General features: G+C 49.9%; 2 protein-coding genes across 6 annotated transcripts in view; one reads left to right on the forward strand and one right to left on the reverse strand.

Annotated features, from left to right (window-relative positions):
- Window positions 1–2,190: 2,190 nt before the first annotated feature.
- KIAA1191 (KIAA1191 ortholog) lies at window positions 2,191–15,364 on the forward strand. 4 transcript variants are annotated; one of them, XM_010946217.3, is made up of 9 exons: window positions 2,191–2,412; window positions 3,610–3,722; window positions 3,968–4,054; window positions 6,349–6,527; window positions 9,311–9,437; window positions 11,437–11,561; window positions 13,388–13,494; window positions 13,687–13,829; window positions 13,939–15,364. In XM_010946217.3, the coding sequence occupies exons 3-9, from the start codon at window positions 4,027–4,029 to the stop codon at window positions 14,145–14,147; spliced, it is 918 nt and encodes a 305-aa protein (XP_010944519.2). In that variant the 5' UTR covers window positions 2,191–2,412; window positions 3,610–3,722; window positions 3,968–4,026; the 3' UTR covers window positions 14,148–15,364. The 4 variants fall into 4 exon arrangements, with proteins under 4 accessions (XP_010944519.2, XP_010944520.2, XP_074206361.1 ...); XM_010946218.3 differs by lacking the exon at window positions 3,968–4,054; XM_074350260.1 differs by lacking the exon at window positions 6,349–6,527 and having other exon boundaries at window positions 2,194–2,412.
- Window positions 15,365–15,880: 516 nt separating this feature from the next.
- Window positions 15,881–20,087, reverse strand: part of SIMC1 (SUMO interacting motifs containing 1) — a 55,986-nt gene continuing 51,779 nt past the window's right edge. For both annotated transcript variants that reach the window (XM_074350258.1, XM_074350256.1), the window contains one exon: window positions 15,881–16,313. In XM_074350258.1, the coding sequence (XP_074206359.1) occupies window positions 16,051–16,313 (263 nt within the window). In that variant the 3' untranslated portion in view covers window positions 15,881–16,050. The remainder of the gene's footprint in view (window positions 16,314–20,087) is intronic.

The following is a 20,087-nucleotide window of genomic DNA, read 5'->3' on the forward strand; positions in this document are numbered from 1 at the left end:
GCAAAGCCCAAGTGTAGATTGAACTTTCCCTGCTGGGTTGGGAAGGAGACTCTCTGGTACTGTCCTGAGCAGACTCCTGCATCCCTGGAGAACTTCCCTGTACCTCTCTCTGCCCAGGTGAGACTCTTACAAGAAGCTGCCACCCATGGTTTTCATAACCTAGTGCCCAGGGTCTTGGGAAAGGGAAGAGAGGTAGTGGAAGAGAGGCTGCTAAGGTACAGGCCAGTTCACTGCCCTGTAGTTGTTTTTGACCAACGCCCCCTCTGCCCCACCACTCAGGCTCTAACCACCCCCACCTAGCCAATGCCTTCTCAATCTGCAGTCATGGTGTAGCCACAGCTATAGGGCTGACCAGGTTCTGTCCTGGGCAAGGTGGGGAAGAAGAAAGGGTACATCTATCTGAAAACTCTGATGGGGCTCTGTCTTCTGCTCTGGGCTGCCGTTGTCCACAGCCTAGCCAGTCCTCTTCTGGTAGCTGCCGGGCTAGTTTCTCAGATCTGCCAGCTTCCCTGTGACTCTCAGGTGTCCGGCTGCCTGGGGCTGGCTTGGGCTATCTGCTGACTTGTCAGCTTATCTCCGCCTCAGAAAAGAGAAAACTGAAGCCTCGGGAGAGGAAGTGACTTCCCCAAAATAAGATAGTGAATGAATGATGCAGCTGAGGTTTGAACCAGTTCTGTGTGATTGCAAAACCAGGCTTTAAATATCCAGGATCCTCCTTTACAGTTGTTGGAAACTAGGTCCACTCATTGTATCAGACCTTTCTTCTGAAAAAGAAGTGAAACTCAAGAGTTTGGCTCTGAAGTCTCTCACATGTGTCTTCAGTTGGATTTTAGGGTGTTTCAGTTTCACAGACATAGCCACAGCTTCAGACATCAGTACGATGGAAGTCAGGGATAAAGTTGTCTTAGCCAGAGTCAGTAACTTCCAGGAAAGGCTTCAGTTTTCATTAACTTCTACCAATGAAATTAGTATCTATTCATTAATTTCCACTGATAAAATTATCAATCATTAATATCTATTAATGAAATTAAAATTTTTAATTTGGGGATAAGAATGAAACAAAGTGATCCTTTCTTAATGATTTATATAAGGGTGCAAAGTGCTGTTTCCTCCCCTGTGGACTGAGATGTGATGTGCGTGCCGTCCTTGTGATGATGGAGGGCAAGGTGTCAGCTTTGCTTCCACAGGGGTAAAAATTATGGCATATTTTAAAAATTCCCAATTTACAAAGTAACACTTGACAGGAAAAAAAATCGCACTGCAATGTAACTGTGCCATTTATAAGCTTATCATGGGCTTTATAAAAGACTAATTAATGGTGCCCTCAAGCAAGGTGGTCTGGTGATAGCACTCAAGTTTAAAGGGGCATGAAGTAAGCCTCTGTCAGTCCTGCCAGTAGGTCTGGCCAACAGTCAAATGCTGAAATCTGAAAGTCACAGCCCCCAGCCCGTATAGCCCTCCTAAGATGAACATTGATGGCAAGCTTTGAACTTGGGGTAGAAATGTGGGTAGATTTTTTTTCAACTTCGTTTGCTTCTTCAACTTTGTTGCTTTGTCATCTTTGTAAACTCTTTAAGGAAAAAAGAAGGCTTCCTTCAGGATGTGACATTTGAGCTGGCACCTCTCCAAGTGTCACTTCCCTTAGTGTAGAAGGTAAATGGTATTAGGATCACCTTACCTAGGGGAGGCAGGTGCGGCTTGCTCCTTTTTGGTTCTGCTACTAGTATGAAGCCTGCCTAACTCAGCTGTTCCTGGAAGAGGGTTCCTGCTCACGTTACCGCTTATTTTTCAAAAAAGATTTTTCTTTTTTCCTTTTTTTATACCCACGACCTCGTGCATGTGCTCTACACTGAGCTATACCCACCCACTTTCACTGTTTATTAACAGAGTGACTTCTCATCTCTTCAAACCTCAACTTCCCCTCTGTGAACGGGTTTGAAGGTGTCACTTTGCTATGCCATCTCCATCTGCCCTCAGCCTGTCACGGACCCACGCACAGAGCGCTGGTAAAGGGTGGCTTTTCCTCTGGGAGCTGGCAGGTTCCACCCACGGATCTGTGACCCTACCACCCCGCAGCGCAGCGAACATCCTGGGGCTTTCCCGATCGTGGACTACAACTCCCAGCATGTCCCAAGAGTCCTCTACTCCAACCCCGGCCAAGTCTCGCGTGAAATGACGCGGCCTCGAGAGGCTTTATCAGGAAAGCTGCCGGCGGCTCCGGCAGCTTTGCGCGCCGGCAGCTTTGCTCCCTGTTCGGTGCTCGGGGCCTACTGTGTCGCCACGGGCACAGCGCCGCTCACACCATGGCTTGGGTCTTGTTTACGCCACAGCCTCTTGAGAGACGTGGGTCCTCGGAGCATCTTTAGTGCCGGAGCTCGGGCTGCAGGCAGCTCCGCGGCGGCGGAAGAACAGGTAACCAAATGGGCCCGGCCGGGCCGAGGCTGATGGAGGGCGTGCCGCTGGCCGCTGCACCAAGGCCTGGCCCCGGGGTCTCTCGGTGCCTCTCGCGGTCTCTCTCATCTCCTGTTACCTAGGCTCGGATCTTGGTCGGACCGCACTTTGCCTCTCTCACCCCGTTTTCTCGGCACCCCCGTGGGGTTTCTCTCTCATGATGCCTCTGCAGCCCTGGCACCGGGCCGCGCTTCTGCTTCCCCAGACCGGCCTAGGCCCGGACCCCCACTCCTCACCCTCACCTCGCAAGCCTCCTACTTGCCCTGCCCTCGGGGAACATTTGGCTTGTGCTAGGCCCCGGTCCTAATCTCCTTAGTTCTTCTCAGGCTCGCCGGGTGGGAGAGGCGGTTGAGTCAGCCCTGGCCTTTCGCATCCCGGTGGCATTGTCCTGTGTCTTGTGAAGGAGAAGTCAGAGCTCGGCGGGGGCGGGCGGGGGCGGGCGGGGGCGGGCTTTGGGAACTGGAAGGGGATGTGTCTGGGTCCGAAAGCTCCGTGGACCTGGCGGGTGGCGGAACTTTGGTTTCTGGGATGCTGTAAAGAACTAACGAGTTGGCTTTCTGAGCTCCATCAGGATAGAGGTGGCGGTGTAGCAGGTTGAAAAACAAGTAACTTGGCTTTCTGATGGCTTTGTTTGGATTCCCCTGTAAAATGGGGGCCTTACAGATGGGCCACTTATCTGTGACCTTGGACAAATCACTTCTGCTTTTTAGTTTCCTTTTCTTTAAATTGAGGCTAAACAGTGCCTGCTTTGCAGGGTTGCTGCAAGGGTTAAAATGCAAGATAAGTGTTGTATAAAACCCTTATGGGGGGAGGGTATAGCTCAGTGGTAGAGCGCGTTCTTAGCATGCAGGAGGTCCTGGGTTCAATCCCCAGTACCTCCATTAAATAAATACATACATAAATAAACCTAATTCCTCCCTACTACCCTCTGAAAAAAAAACACCCCAAACAAACCCTAAAAAGTATCAGTCATTGATAGAAGCAAGGAAAGAATTTACCCATTGTGGTACCTAGCCCCTTACCGTGGGTCAGTTTATTTAAAAGCGAAATGAGTATGGTCCCTCTCACAAGGTTGTTAGGAGAAATACATGAAAGTACAGGAAGGAGTTTGGCAGACTCTGAAGGGCGGTTGCAATGCTGATTGTTTGTTGTTCTTAGAACTTCTGGAATGGATGGATTCTTCTGGAGCAGCTTTGCTAATTTGCAGCAGCTGGACAGTGTTCCTCGTTAATATCTGTCTGTCAGCCTAATCGTCACATCATTTCACCCTGGTAAGATGACCTTTTCACTGTGTAGAGTGTCTTTGTCATATCATGATGTTAAGTGACTGGTGCAGTGAGACCTTTGAATTTATCCTTTTTTCCCCCCCTCCGGCATATTTGTCACCCATTGGCTCTTTTATGTGTGTTCAACCTTGTATACAAGCCATAAAACTGTGTGTGCCTGTCAAAAGAACAGCACTGGAGCTATTCTTTGGTGTTCACTGTAAGAAAACGGCCTTTGTTATTTTTATTAGGTGGCAGGGACTCAGCTCCGAATTCTGTATAGAAAAAGCACCTGGATTGCGGTCTTACAATGGCTTCGAGACAACCAGAAGTACCTGGTAAACTTAATTCTTTTTGGTAAAGTTATGTTTTGCCCTTAGCATTTTAAGCTAGACAGAAACCACTTTTTCTGCACCATGTATTAATGGTTACTCTCTGCCACCAGGAGAGTATTTAGACTTAATAGATTTAAATATTATCTTATTAACCACCTAGCCAGGTTTCCTGGAAAGAAAACAGTCATTCCACTTAAAGGTGTGACAAATTTTTCACTTCCCTACGGTCTCAAAGGAAAATTCAGAATAAGTTGCATAGTTCTTGTAGTATGTACCAGAATGATTAAACTCACCTGCTTTTTAGTGGGGAGGAGGTGCGAGGGCAGGAGGTATGAAAGTCTGGCCAAAAAAGCATTAGCCTGATTCAAGGCAGATTGACAGTCATATGCGCACTGCAGCTTGAGTGTGCCCAGGGTCTGTAGAAAGTAGTAATTTCCGGGTTAGTGAAATCATCGACCCCTCGTTGGACTGTTTTAGTGGGAAGGGCTGGTGATTTAAAAAATCTGAATCATCCAATTTTTGGTTCTCAGTAAAGTGTAGTTGATAATCCCTGTCTCTGAGTGTTGCTGTAAAGATCAAAAACATAAAATACATGAAAATGAGAGTTAAAAATTAAATGAATGTGCATTACTGTCCCCCATTGTTTTTGGTCTCTATTTGTAGGAGTGTATTTTCTGGTAAATACTAGCAACTTTATTATTATTTTTTGGAAGGCTGTTGGGCTGACTGTTGGCAGGGATCTTTATGTTTTTGAAATTGCTCCCAAATTCAGTGTCGTAATAGGAGGGCCCCCCCCCCCCCCGTCTCCTAGCCTGGATATGTGTCTGGTCTCTAACTTCATCAGCGTGTGTTTTAGTTTGTCTTTCCTTGTCCTCTTGATTACCATGAAGTCCCTGTAACCATCCTGGCCGTAGGGTTGCACGCGTTAGGTTAGTGCCTGTGGTATGGAGTGTGAGTGCCTGAGCGCTGGCTTAGATCTGTGTTCCAGCACTGCACACGGGCTGGCTGGGTGTTGCTTAAGATCTGTGCCTCAGTTGCCTGAGCTGGAAAATGGAAAAAATACCTGCTTAATGAGGGTTAGGTAAGATGAGGGGTGTAAGTGCCTGGCAGGGAAGGGTATGTGGTAATTATTATTTGCTTATGTGTTTGAGATAATTCATGGATAGTAAAATTCACCCAGTTGAAATCAACAGTTTAGTGATTAGTATATTCACAAACCACTGTCTAATTCCAGAACATCTTCCTTACACCAAAAAGAACACCTTATCCTATTACTAGTTACTCCTCATCCCCCAGGGTCCCTCCCCACCCCCCCCCCCAGCTCCTGGCAACCACTAATCCTTTCTGATTCTATGAATTTGTTATTGTTGTTAATATTAATCATAATAATAATGGTAGCTGCTGGGTCCCCTTGCTGTTTAAATGAAGTGTCTTTCCTGGTTTTAGATTTACTGCCCGCCACGTAAGTTAATGTCTTGGGGAGCGTGATTATTTAATTTTAGTGACAGGAAAATGTCACCCTGAAGGCATGATATGGACATTAGTTCTGCTATGAAAGGAACAGCAAACAAACAAAATGAGCTTTGCTCCCTGGTCTGGCAGAGCCCAGCGTGCCCTTGAGGTGGGGTGCCTGCGTCACAGCGGGTGTTGGGCCGGTCAGTTCCAGTGGACGGGAAGGGCAGGATCCGAGGGTGAGGGTGCTTGTCAGCAGTTTTCTGTGATGGAAATTGGCTGTGCTGTTTAGGTCACACAGATCACTCAAAGCTAGTGAGAGTGCTGAACAGCATATTGTTTTAAAGATTTCTGGTAACAGTGGTCTTGTGTTCTTAGGGGAGGTGGGAAAGACAGGATTTGCCACCGCTGGCCTCCATTTCCTCATCTATGAAATGGGAACAAGATTTCATATCCTCAGTGCTGCCTGAGCTGAGAGTCTGGGCACTGCCACAGGGGCAGCTTCCAGGACACAAAGAACACAAGCCCTGAAGTCAGATAGGTTTGGGCTTCGGCCCCTTGCTGCACGGTGAAGTTGTGTGACCTGCTCAGGTAAACTTAAATTGAGCTTTGGCTCCCTGGTCCATAGAAATGGGTTAGGGCTGCTGTGGGGTAAGTGGAGGGTCCAAAGTGCCAGGCAGAGAGGAAGGGACTCGTGCCATTCCTTTTCCTTGGCTGGATTAGCTCTTCCAGAACGGGCTGTTCTCGCTGTGTCCCACCCAGAACAAGAGTGTTCCTGACCTTTCCTGCCTACAGGTTAGCTTAAAGCTGCGGATGCCCATCCTGACAGGTGTCTCTGTTCTTAGCTCTTGAGCCTAGTGGGCCTCTAGGCAAGATGTCCCTGCCCATCGGGATGTACCGCCGGGCATTCAGCTATGATGATGCCCTTGAGGACCCTGCGCCCATGACTCCTCCTCCATCGGACATGGGCAGCATCCCCTGGAAGCCGGTGATTCCAGAGCGCAAGTATCAGCACCTTGCCGAGGTATCTGTCCCTGCCAACCGCTGCTGGCAAGCCCGGCCCTTCCGTTCTGCTTCCTCTGCTCCGCAGCTGTCAGCAGCTCCTGGCACCCATAGAATTTAGAATTGGGCAGCCACCAATCCCAGTATGTTTTCTGTGCCTCAGCTGGAGTCGGTGGGCCTTTTTTTTCCTTTTTAAATCAAAACTAGAATGGCCATGGTGGGTGGGGGTACCGCTCAGTGGTAGAGTGCATGCTTGGCGTGCACAAGTTCCTGGGTTCAATCCTCAGTACCTCTATTGGGGGAAGAAGTTAAAAAAAAACATTAAAACTAGAATGGCGTATCTTCTGCTTGAGACACCCCCCCATCCCCTCTACACCCCCCACTCCCTTCCCCATTTCCACAGCATTAAATCCAAGCTCCTTAGTCTGGCTCTGCATGAGCCTGGTCCTGTCCCCCCAACACCATGATCCACCCGTGGAGGTTACCTAAGATTTCTTGTACTTAATAGGGTATTTGATGCCTCCGAGTCTTTGCTTCTCACTGCTCTGAGCGCCTGGAATGTTTACAGTCCCCATCTTGTCCTCTTCCTCCATCTGCCTGACAGATGGTGTCTTAAGTCTCAGCTCAAACATCTCTGTCAAGATTGTCCTCCGTCCTCCCAGTAAGACTGTCACCTCTCCTTTAGAGCTCTCCAGTGTACAGCAGACCCCTCTCATAATCCCCGCTACTTCCTCGGCCCCCACCAGCTTCCTCAGGGCAGGGCCATGCCTGAGTTTGTACTCCATCTGTAGTCTCTAGCAGAGGGCTTGGCAGAAAGTGGGTTCCAAAAAAATGCCCGCTAAATGATTAGGGGGGGAATTGGCCGTTCCTGAACTCGTGCTCTGCCTTTTCTCGTGCTGTTCCTCCTGCCTCAGATGCCCTTCCACACCACCTCCTCCCTCAGGCCCTTCCTGACCCACGCACATCCCTCCTCACGCCCCGATCTGCTCTCACCACCCTTCTGTGCAAGTTGGGCTTCGTGGGTTCTTACACGCTTGTTGCAGGCTGTTACCGAAGCCTGCGCTTCCTGACGGCAGGGGCTGTGTCTGTCTCGCCTCTGACCCTCCAGCCACCCAGAGTGCAAGAAAGCGGGTACTGTTGCCTGAATCAGCCAGGCCCGCCCAGTTCAGATGAATCCTTTTAACCTGTAGCTACAGTTTGGCTTCACTTTGAGCTTTGTGACAGCTCAGGTCCTGACAGCAAGTACCAGTAAGCACCTGCTTAGGCAGACCTGGGTGTGAGTCCCCGAGCAGCGTGTGTGCTGGCAGTGACCCTGGGCACACAGCCTCACCCCTGCGCCGCAGTGTCTCCATCTGAGAGATGAGAATGCTTTCTGTCCTGGAGGTGTTGTGGGGATTAGGGAGGACCAGAAGGCTTTGCACATAGAAATGTGGAGCCGATGCTGTGACTCCTGGCTCCCAGCCTAACTTTCACTCGGAAGAGCTGTGTTTGATCTTTCCTTTCTAATGAGTGGCCCCCTCCCCCCATCCCCAACCCCAAGCTCTCAGAACAGGGCGCTCCTTTCTATGAAAGCGTCCCCTCCAGCTCCGGGGTAAATTCCCTATATCCCTGTATCCCTTATCTACTGAAACCCAACCCAGTCAGCTGTGGAGGTGGAAACATTTTGTGTGAAAAGTACTGGCAGTTCCAGGAGAAGGGGACCCTGGCAGCCTGCCTGTGGCGCCAAAGCAGCAGGCTCAGGGGACTGGAGCCAAAAATCAGGCAGGCTCCTGAGAGGGCTTCGAAGAGCCGCTCTCCGTTTGCACTCACAAAGGCTGCTGCGTGCTTCGCTGGGCAGAGGAGAGGCTTCCGGTTCTCTGCTGCGCCCCGGCGGGGACAGCTGACGGTTTGGAACAACTGCTGTCTGTGCAGAGCTCAGCTGGAGCCACCGCACGCGTTCTTCCGCTGGTCCCGGCGCGCCCCATCCCAACCGGCAGCCGCGTCCCCAGGGAGGAAGCACAGGCCAGCTTTTTAGTCCAGTGAGCTGAGAAGTTTAAATCCTGTCTGGAAGCAGGGACACAGCTTCTCAGTACTTCCTTCTGCTCCCCTCCTTTCTGCCATCTTTTCCTCTCAGTTCCTTTGGAGAAGCAGAGAACGGAGAATCAAGCCCGTTCTCTGCTCTCGCTTAGTCCTGAGCATGGGTGTCCCTGTTTTTAGATTTCAGAAGGTGGCCTGCTCCAGCTGGCCCATGTTAAAATGAGGAGCTACGGAGACTTGGGGGTTTGTTTTAAAAGACCATTCCTTGAACCTTTAGAGCAGTGGGCCTCAAAGCGTGGTCTTAGCGGCATCAGCACCTCATGGGAAGTCGTTAGAAACAGATCCTTGAGCCCCGCCCCAGGCCTAGGGACTCGGTCCTGGGTTGGGGTCCAGTGGTCTGTCTGAGGAGCCCTCCAGGGGGTTCTGGTGCTCGGCCAAGTTTGAGAAGCGCCTCGGGAATGCAGTGATTAGTTAAGGAGAAGCATGCCTTGTGCCTGGTACACAGGCGGTGCTTAGCAGTGGGTCTTCTGAATTCTTGGAGGCACAGCAGTGCAGTATATTGGACACAGTCTGGGAAGATAATAGACCTCAGAGCTTCAGATTCTGTCTCTCCCACTTTTATAAACACAGGCTGTTCATGTAATGTCTTACTGGTGGTCACTGTGGATAGTACGTATCTGACCAGGTGAAGATGACCAGCCCCCCGTGTATCTGAGCACTCCCAAAGGAGTGAGCTGAGTGTGTGACTCCCTGGCCCTGCTCAAGTGCCTCCTTACCCCTCTTGAACAGGTGGAGGAAGGAGAGGCCAGCGTCTCCTCCCTTGCTGTGCCCCAGCCATCGGCCACCGACAGCACGGACAAGGTCCCCGTGGTGAAGGCTAGAGCTACCCGTGTCATCATGAGCTCTCTGATCACAAGTAAGCGCTCTGCACCCTCACGGCAGTGAAGCCGGGGCAGCCCAGCTGCGGGGGCTTCTGCCAAGACGCCTGCCCTAGCGTGTCCTAACCGTGCCTGGCAGAGGTCAGTCTGGCTCTGGGTCACCAGTGTTGAGGCTGCATTTAGGTGGAAAATCTGCCCAGCGTTAAGCGTCTGAGTTGATTTAGGCGCACTCCCGCTGCTTTGTTGACAGTCTCATTTTCCCACGTCCATCATGTGGCCTTAGCAAGTGACGGAACTGTGGAGACTGCTTCCCCTCCACGAGGTGGGGGAGCTGGCTGGCGGTGGAGGGGAGGATGGCCCCAGCGGCCGGGAGCTGCTGCGGGCTGCTGTCGCAAGTGCTGCTGGAGAAGGCAACGCTCTGAGGCATCTCCCACCTGCCCTGCACTGATTTTTGTTTTTTTAATTAAATGGCTCAAAGTTGTTCCTCTTCCTGGACCTTGAGGCAAGTTTGGTGCCTCCAGCATCTTTAGTCTTGAGAATATGTGATTTGTGGTCCTGATAAGACTGGAAACAAGAGAGCTTGCATTTTTTTTTTTAAAGCCTTATAACAACTAAACCAAACTTGTTGGTTCTGCTGGGGGACGTGAACAGTCCTTAGATGCACAGCTCTGCTCGTGGGCAGCAGCCCCTGCCAGGGCATGGGGAGCCCTTGTTCATCTGCTCTGGGAGGGCAGCAGTTTGTCTTGGGCGATTCCTGGGGAGTTTACCCGAGAAACTAAAGTCCAAATGCTTACTTGGACTCTTTCTTATTCACACATAAGCACACTATTTGAATCAGCAACTACTACTTGCCTGTTGCAAGCTGGGCGTGTGTTCTGGCCACGTTAGGGGGTGTAGTCATTGTTCTTTTAGTGCAGGTATAACTTCTTTATTGAAAACAGTTTTCCAACAGCGTAGAACGTTGTAACACCCCGGTAGCTACTGCTGTCACTCAGATGCTTACTTGGCTTAGTCAGTTCCACGTATATGCATATTTTTATATAATTGCAGATATAATAGACAAACCATTCTGTTTTTTTCAGTTAATACTGCCGTGAACTTTTGATGTTGCTATAGTCTTAAAAAAAAAAAAAGCTGCATTTAAAACCCCAGGATTGGCATACCGTATTCATTAAATCCTTTCCTGCTTTTAAAATTTTCAGGTGACTACCTGGCAAGAAACGTCTTTATACATTTAGTGGTTTGTTTTCTTTTTCCCTTTTGCTTCTATTTCTGATGGAAGTAAAATGGTTCCTTAGAAGAGGAATGACTAAGTCATAAAGGACATCCGGCGTCTGGACTTTTGGTCCACAGCTGCCACAGTCCTGTCCACAGGGGTGTGTCGTGTGTGTAAGACTCAGAAACCCCGCTGTCAGTCGTTCCAAGGTGCAACTGACAACTGATTATGAAATAATAGGTCAGACCGACCCGGCCTCAGCCCGGTTTGCCTGCTGCGCCAGCCCCGTCACGGGCAGTTTCACACACGGGAAGCGGTGGATCAGTAAACTTTGGCTCGTTCAAGGCACATTCTTTCTGGTTTGGATCTAATTGGTACCTCGGTGCCATCCAGCCTCAATGTGGCCCCTTTCTCTTTGGTGGAAGGTCTTAATGAGGGTGGTCTCTCAGAGGAAAGTTTATATTTGGAGAACTTGCACTGTTTCTGAATGTCAGCTGCCTTCTCCATGTTGCATTTCTAAATACAAAGAAAATGCCACAGGGTACCGAGGAGAGGAAGCGAACGAGTGTTTCCCTGGAGGTTATCCGGCTGCCCCTTTAGGGGTGAGCTGTTCTTTAGCTTGCTGTGTGCGAAGGCTTCTTTCTGCTCAGGGAAGCTTTGTGGGAGGTCCAGAATCTCTGCTACGAGGCCTGTCTGGGAGCAGCCTCCTTCTCGGGGGGCCAGTGTGGTCTCCGGGGGAGAACAGTGGACATCTGTGTTGATGTCCCCCGGTTTTGATGGGACAGGGGGATGGGCATGATGGTCATCTCCTCTGTTCCCAGAACAGACCCAGGAGAGCATTCACCGTTTTGAGCAACAGGCAGGGCTGAGAGATGCTGGCTACACACCCCACAAGGGCCTTACCACCGAGGAGACCAAGTACCTTCGAGTGGCAGAAGCACTCCACGTAAGCTTGTTTCTTAGGGACTTTAAAAAAACAAAACCCTCACCATTCATGGCTTGAGATGTGGCTGGGATTTAGAAGTTACCAGCTCAGCTAGCTAGCTGGGGTGGTGGGGAGTGGTGGAAAGGGGACTGAGCGAGGCGTTTGAACTGGTTCGGTCCCTCCTGCGGTCGTGCTCTCTCGCTGACCGCCCCGGGGCTCTCAGCCTTCCCTGTCTGCACGGCGAGGGGATCTGTGCCGCCTGCTTCTGGTTCGGAGGATCAGATGAGACTCCGGGGTTACACGTGTCGTGTGTGTGTGTGTGTGTGTGTGTGTGTGTGTGTGTGCGCGCGCGCGCGCGTGCTATGACCAGTGACGCCGCTGCAGACCACTTTGTGCACCAGAGTGATGGGCGCCGAGGGAGAGGGAGGAGGCTCTGGCACAAGGGTGACGCTAGCTGGGAAGGAATGTTAGGCCCTGCATTTAATTAAAAAAAAAATTAAAAGCGAATGTGTAATTGGAATTTTTTTTTCTCTTTCATTTCTAAACTTGGAATGAGTGAAGAAGACTTTTTGGTAAGGTTAACGATGCCCGGACAGTTGTGTGAGTGAAATAGTTCCATGTGGCTCTTTTCCAGGGAATACAGCTCATACTTAATACTGTTTCCCGGCGTATGACCCACTTGCGTTCACTTCCTCTTCATACTCGTTCTTTGAGGGAGATGCTACTCTCTGTGTTTTATAAATGAAGAAACTGAGGTCCAGGGTGATGTATTTAACCAGTCGCAGTACCTGAACTCAGGTCTCCTGCTGGCCCGTTGGTTTCCCCCACATTCCACAGCTGTCGGAGGACCTGGCTCCTGAGGGCCTCAAAGGAGGCTCGTGTTGTACCTTGTAAGAAACTCACGCTCATGTGGAGTGAGTGGCCCGTGGCAGGGCTGGAGGACATCGTGGACGGCTGCATCTTGTAGGGAGTGTCCCAGACGATTTTTGCACGCTGAGCTTAAACACCTCTGCCCGGGTTGGTCAGGGCTGGGTTGGTGACGAGCTCGAGCCCTCAGATAAGACAGATGCATCCACGGCGGGATGCTGTCGGCCTCTGACACTGAGGACTTTCCAGGATCGGTGTGTGTCAGAATTTCAGGTGCACAGTTCACCCTGTATCCTGGCAGAAATGAATTTGGCCCGTTGTCTGCATCTCAGCCCACAGGAGTAGAACCCGCGGATGGTGAATGCCAGGGCACGTGACTTGGCATGGTGAGCTTTTGAGAAAATCCAGGCAGTCATTCGTTTGAAATGTAGCTCGGGCTAAGCACTGGCTTGTCGGGCCTGGAGCATGGGGGCCATGCGGGAGCCTTGACCTGGGAGAAGTGAGAAGCCAGACGTCTGTTTGCGGAGCTGAGGGCACACAGAGTGACTGGCGCTGGGAGGGAAGGCTGCACAGGGAAGCGTTTAGCCGGAGAGGATTAGCGTGCCTGAGCCTGGGCGCTGAGAGACTGGGAGCGGCAGGTGGCGTCCACGGTGGGCCAGCGGCGGGAGGCCTGTGGCTTGGGCTCTGGCTCCTCCGCGACTGGCCGGGTGAGTGTGGGAACAGGAGAAGCTCTAGTGTGCTATTTGGCACAGAGACGTTTGAGATGTGTTGTAGAATGACTGCGTTTTTTTAAAAGATGGAATTCTATCTAGTATGGCAAAATCAAAGGAACATCTATCCTATAATCCAGAATTTCTCCACCTATGACTGTTTTCCTTTTGCCTGAAGTTTGTGTGAACCGGGTGGTTTATACGCAAACTTAGCTGTTGTGTATTTGCTCTGATTTTTTAAAAAGTCTCTCCCCTCACCCATCCGCACAGAAGCTGAAGCTGCAGAGCGGAGAGATGACGAGAGAGGAGAAGCAGCCGGCCTCAGCCCCGTCCACTCCCAGCAGTAGCCCCCACTCCTCCCCCAAGCAGAAGCCCAGGTGAGCCCTTCCCGGGACTCTGAGCAGCCCGGGGCCGAAGGACCACCGGTACCGCGTCCAGCCGCTGCTCCCAGCCCCTCAGCGCCCACATCAGCCTGTGGCTTCTGAGCCAGAAGGGGGAGCTGACAGTTCCCAGTCTGCACGTGTAGAAGGCTACATACACCAGCGTCCGTTTTCTTCTTTCTCTTGCAGAGGCTGGTTCACTTCCGGTTCCTCCACAGCCTTACCTGGCCCCAGTCTTAGCACCATGGATTCTGGAAGTGGGGATAGAGAGAGAAACTCGGCAGATAAATGGAGCCTTTTTGGACCAAGATCCCTCCAGAAGTCTGATTCGGGTAAGGCGGCCCCTTCACACAAGAACGCGGTGAGGCAGGCGCTGTGCCGTGTGTGCTGGGAGCCCCCCCCGCATTTTGAAATCACTTGCTCTGTGCGTCCCTTCTGTAGGAGGTTTCGCCACCCAGGCCTACCGAGGCGCCCAGAAGCCCTCTCCCGTGGAGCTGATGCGCGTGCAGGCCACGCGCATGGCTGAGGACCCAGCAACATTCAGGCCGCCCAAGATGGACATCCCGGTGACAGACGGGAAGAGACAGCTGCCGCGGACCCACGACCTCAAAGCCCGCGACTTGAATGTTCTCACACCCACTGGCTTTTAGCGCGCTTTCCGTCCCGGGGACTCTGGACAGAGGTGCCCTGTGCCCAGCTCCCCTTTAACTTGGCTCTGACGTAGGAAAGGCTTTCTTGTTTCTGTTTTTGTTTTTCCAGATCTCTTAAACTGAGGCTAGAGCTGGAGACATAATTGGTTTTTGAGAAACATCAGTGCAAAGCTTGTCCTTGTGTGGAAGAAGCCGTTGTGCGTCGCTTTAACTGAGACTCAGTAAACTCAGCAGTGGTGTGGGGGGGCCTCACGCCCTGTTTGTACCCTTTCCCTGCACAAGAACTCGGCTCGTTGCTGACTAGGTAGATAATGTTTGTGTTGTTCTAGAACCAAGGCTTTTTGATTCCTTTCCCGCCGTCCACGTGAGCCCTGGCCGATCGCGGAGCAGAGGTGCTCACTGACCAGCGCTGGCCCTCGTGGCTGTGCTCCAGCCTTGTCAGGTGGGGGCCCTCCGATCTGCCTGAGGTCCGAGTGCGGTTAAGAGCCAGGCCTGGCAGGGAGCTGCTCCTCTGGGCGGAAGCCGGGGTCTCCTGGCTTTTCGGTTGGCCTAGTGGATCGCTTGTTCCGCAGCCACTTCCTCCTGTGTGTGGCGCCTCCCGGGCCGGCGCTGTTGGGGGCATGCTTCTCTCTCATGTGTCACAGAACAAACACTAGTCTGACAGACCCTTTGTTGCACTTTAAAGTGACATTAATTTAACTCCATTGGTTGAAAACTTCTGAAGGGAGCAGATTCAGCCTGCTGGTGTGGTGTAGACAAACGGATGTTCAGCTTCCTTAAAGAAGGCGGCAGCTGCAGCTGGAGTGTAGTCTTGAGGTTCACGTGTAACTGCTGTCACTTTATATGTCACCTTGTATCGATTTTCTTGTTCAGGGCCTGAAACTTTTTTTTTTTTTCTGGGAGGTGGAAGAATTAAACATTTTTCTATATGTCCCTCCACATGAGCTCATACCTTGTAAACACGTGTCTTACTGAGGAGAGGAGCCAGGGAGACCGCAGCCTCCTTTCGCCTCGCTGTGCACATGTCCAGTCACTGTCCTGCCGCTGGCTCAGGCTCCTGCTGTCTGTGGCCTTGGACGGTAAGGAGCTGAGCTGACCTTCCCACTGAGACGCCCTGGGGTCTAAAAGGATCAGAACAATTAATTTATTTGTGTCTTCTGTTATGCTTGTTACCTCTTACCTGTTTTGACAATAAAAATCCTTATTACTTTCTCAAAGGCGGCTGGCAGTGTTTTTTTTTTTTTTTTGTCCTGTTAAGAGTCGTGACTCCATTCTGCCTCCTCGCAGTGGTGGGACCTAAGCATGATACGCTTGGTATTTTCAAAAACCATTGCCTTTTTATTGTATCCTTTTAACATCAGATTTTTTTGTAACACACAATCCTTTTGTTTCTAACCCCCCCGTCATTACATTAGATCTTAATAGACTGGCCACAAAGTCAAATTCTTCAGCAACAGAACAGGTCCGATGTAGGATGCCTCTGTTCCATTAGGGAGAGACGAATGTGTCTTTCTCTTCTGAAACAGGCTGTCAGTACCGTGAATGACATAGCACTGATGTCCAGGATTTGTTCAGCACAGGGATTCTTTTTTCACATCTTGAATGGAAATGTTAAACATATAGTGCATATAGTATTACCTGTTTCAAAAAAAGTATAGATAAATAATTTATTAAAAAATATATACACCTTATATATTTAAGCCGTCTGAGAACAGGCTAGGATAGGATTATTAAAAAAAAAAAAGATATTTACTAAAGAGTTAGAAAGTTGTTACAGCCTACAGATAAATAAGACAGGTTTGGTCCTGTACGATTTTGAACTACTTTCTGTACTTGGAGGATTTCCAAGCAGCTGGAGATGGAGTTCAGGAGGTATCCTTGGTGCTCAGGGCTCGGCAGGCCCTCAGGGGCTGCTCCAGGGCTTTGGAGAGGGCTCCGCATCGGGGTTCAGGTCGGCGGCGTAGAAGAGCAGGAGCTTCAGCAAGTGCACTTTGTCTTGGAGCTGCGGCACCAGTGGCTCCCCCAGCGTCTGGACCAGGCGGCTGCGGAAGGCCTCGATCTGCTTCTCCACGTCCACCACCGTGATGTCGTCTCCTTGCTGCGGCTTCGGCTTAATCCTTTTGATGATTAGGTCTTTCCGGTCGATCACTGAGCTCCGTAAGTGCTCTGCAAGAGGGAAAAAGGCAGCTGAGCCGCTCTGAACTGCTTCCTAGCCTTTACGGCTCTGGAAAGATGAAGTCCAGCTTTGGTGGGCAGGGTCTGGGCAAAGCCTTGCTGACCGGTTACTAGGACACAAGTCAAACGCTGTGTTAGTGCCCGTGGTAACTCCATCTCCAAAAGCTCCTCTGTTCTTGTTTCTCTCTGGACCTCAAGTTATACATATTTAAAAAAAATTGTATTTCATTTTAGTTTTTTCCCTTTGTTGATTTAAACAATGAACCTATATTAAATAATGAAACTATATTTCAAATTGATGTAACCACTTGGAAAAATACTCGTGTGAATATTGAATATCTTCAGGGAGATTTGTTCTAAGTATGTAAAGAACTACAAAGAAATACTAAACTTTACTTGGTTAAGTTTGTTGTGATATGGTTTATTGTAATTCTTTTGAAAAGAAACCACTTTGTATGTCTCATAGGATAGACCAGATGGATAAATATATTTGTGTTGTTCAGAATGAGGGCTCTCACTGTGGGAGAAGAGAGGTTCATTTATAGAAGAGGAGAGGGAGAATTCTGTAGGAGTGGAGACTGAGGCAGCAGCATGAACTTACATTTAAACAATACATGCGCAGCTCTGCTGTCAGAAAGGGCCTGGAAGCAATGATAGCTGACTGCTGTCCCAGTGGCCACCTGCATACTTAGCACCCAGATCTTGGTTTCTAAACACTATTCCCCACTTCCCACCAAGGAACTGGACATTTTTTGGAGAAAAGGCTGATTCTAGGACCATGGCAAAGAAATAACAAGGCGCACCTGGAACACCTCTGACAAGAAAGTGAGGATTGAAATGCTCAAAACCTGATGGGGACACGTCAAAAGGTCAAAGAAGTCAGCTTGAAGAGGGTTCCTGTTGGCCACATTTTGGACGTGATCATAAAAAATGACAAAAGTGGATTATAACGCATTGAATTTTAAAAAGCCCTAAATCCATAGTAAATAAAAAGGCGCAGGGAAAAGGGAAAGGTCCTTCCAGAAGAAGGCCAGTTAAGAAATGTAGAAGGAATGTATCTAGAAAGTGACCGCTTTTCAAGCTACTAAATCGATTCAGGTAACAACCATCGATGAACGCTAAAGCCACGGAGTGAAAGGCTGAACGGGACATTCAGTCTCACAGTTTGACCCTCTGGATTCCCTACTAATAACGAGAATAGCGGAGAAATCCGATGGACACTCCCTTAACCACATGATCAAACTTAACCAAACTGACGCCACCGCCTCCCGACGCCCCGCGCGGGGCAGGGCTGTGCACCCTCACCTGCTCGGTGTTCTTGCTGCGCACGAGAAAGCAATGGGACAACCTCAGTTACGGGGCGTTCTACAAAGTAACTGGTCTGGACCCTTCAGAAGGGTCCATATTATGAAAGACAAGGCCTGGGAGCTATGTCAAATGACAGGAGACAGAGGAGCGTGACACCCAAGCCCGGTGTACGATCTGACTGAATCCTGGCTCAAACCCGCACACCTAGAAAGGGTATTCTGGGACATAAGAGATGCTATTTCATCAAGGAAAGATTTCTTGAGTGGGATAATGGAGAGTGGTACGCAGGAGAATATTCTTATTCTTAAGCTGAAGTATTTAAGCAAGGATTATGACAGCACAACTTACTCTCAATGGGTTCAGAAAAAAAAAAAGAAAGAAAAAGTACATAGATAGATCGAAAGATAAAGTAACTGTGGCAAAATGTTACCAGCTTGTGAATCGAGGTAAAGGGTATATAGGTGTACAGGATATTACTCTTTTAACTTTCCTGTGGGTCCAAAAGTAAAATACTGGGGAAAAGTAAAAAGTTATAAAGGTATCTCACTCCACATCCATAGGTCACTCCCAACAACGTTCTGAAAGTGCCTGGAATTGAGGCCAAGGAGCCCAAGGTCACATAAAAGGCAAATGGACCGGGAAGAGCTCTGCAGACCTGACCTCAGGCGCACAGGGGGTCCCGCCAGCATCAGTTTCTCCGTCTCATTTATAAATGGGGTAATGGCACCTTCACTGACAGGGTTATCAGAAGGACTGAACTACAGTGCCCAGAAATTTGGGAAACATAGAATAAACTTATTTATAAGCAAAGTATTAGGTTATATTTTCAAATAAAATGCTTAATATGTTTTTCCTCAACCTTCAAATATGTCCTCAGGTAAAGTCCTTCTAAATGTATAGCAGTGGCCTAACTGTAATCCGAAAAAAAGCACAATAAATACATATAGATAAATATGGAGTGTCCCCAAAGTCTGGAAACACAGGAGGCAAAGCTGCCATGAGGTGCCACTGCAGGGCCCTTTGAACATTCAGTCAACAAACACGTGCAGTGAGCACCTCTGCGTCTCTGGAGCTGGGCTGGACTTGGGATACAGTGGGATTAGGGACCTGGCTCAGCCCTCATGGACTGACACTTGAGTGACAGGAAGCCTGACAGTGAACAAGCCAACAAAAACAACCACGGTTTCAGTGAGTGCAATCAAAGAAAGAAATCAGACGTTGGGGAAATAAGGAAGCAGCTTGCTCTAGTCAGGGTGATGGGGCAATGGGGGTGGTCTCAGCTGAGCCCTGAAGACTGAGAAGGAGGCCATCAGGCAAAGGTCCAGGGAAAAGCAGTCCAGGAAGAGAGAAGCGTGCAAATGCCGCGATGGGGGGAAAAGCTTGTTCTGAGGACAGGAGGTAATCTGGGCAGGCCGAGGGGGAGCAGGCTGAGGGAGACTGGAGGGCAGGCTGGGCCGCAGGGCAATGAGGAGTGTGGTCTCTGAAAGCAGAGGGAGGTAACGGAGGGCTTTAAGCAGGGAAACGTGCTCTGTGTCACCTCGCTACTGGCAGTCACGGGGGAACAAAAGCCTTCTAGCAGACTTCGATTTTCTTAAAGCATGAGCTACTCTGAAAAATATAAAAGTGATCTTTTTAAAAATGGAAAGAACTGGCTGAATAGGGTGGCAATAGGCAAGACTTGGGTTGGGAGCAAGGAGAATCTGGAATTTATTAATACAGGAAATTCAAAGCAGCAAATGTTAGCAAGCGGGGAGGAAGCCTTGGCCAGTGGACTTGAACCATTCTGGTCCAGTTGGCAAGGCCTTCGGTTTAATGCTTCAGCAGGGATGAGAGTCCTTACAGCTGACGTTCCTGTGACGATTGTGTGAGGTGATTTACGTGAAGGGTTTAGCACAAGGCCTGGCTCAGGGCATCCTGGCCGACAGTATTTTTATTATTAGTTCCTGGATCAAGACCAGGGTTAGCTATTATTGTTGTATCATTATCATCATCGTTACAGGCATCTCCGACCTATCAGTCGTACTGAGACCTTCATCTTCTCTGCATCTCTCATTTATCCCCACGTCAGTAGTGGCAGAAGCCTGGGAGTCACCCTTCAGCCTCGGACACTCAAGCCCTGGGACACTGATCTTCAAATGCTCCTGTTCCACCCGCTGACTTCCCCCTGCGCCACCCACATCCTCGCCACCGCTACCCCTCCCCCGACCTCTCTGGTCCTCGGCCAAATTATTGGTCACACATCAGGGAGAGTGACCTGACTTAAAACCACTTTGACGGGTGCCCCTCACTCTGGGATCAAGCTGAAATTCCGTACCACGAACCCCTCACCAGGAAGGCCCCCACGCCCTCTGCTATCTAGTCTCATGATCTCATCCCGCGCCGGCCCCCTCTGGCTCACTGCATCCCAGTCTCACTAGTTTATTCTATGTTCCTTGGACTCATTAAGCAACATCTTGC

The sequence above is a fragment of the Camelus bactrianus genome, chromosome 22, assembly GCF_048773025.1.
Source record: "Camelus bactrianus isolate YW-2024 breed Bactrian camel chromosome 22, ASM4877302v1, whole genome shotgun sequence".
NCBI lineage: Eukaryota > Metazoa > Chordata > Mammalia > Artiodactyla > Camelidae > Camelus > Camelus bactrianus.

Coding starts and splice junctions, on each gene's coding strand:
- KIAA1191 (XM_010946217.3), top strand. CDS start 4,027: ATGGCTTCGAGACAACCAGAAGTACCTG. Junction 6,528..9,310: donor AGTATCAGCACCTTGCCGAG/GTATCTGTCCCT, acceptor CCTCTTGAACAG/GTGGAGGAAGGAGAGGCCAG. Junction 11,562..13,387: donor GAGTGGCAGAAGCACTCCAC/GTAAGCTTGTTT, acceptor CCATCCGCACAG/AAGCTGAAGCTGCAGAGCGG.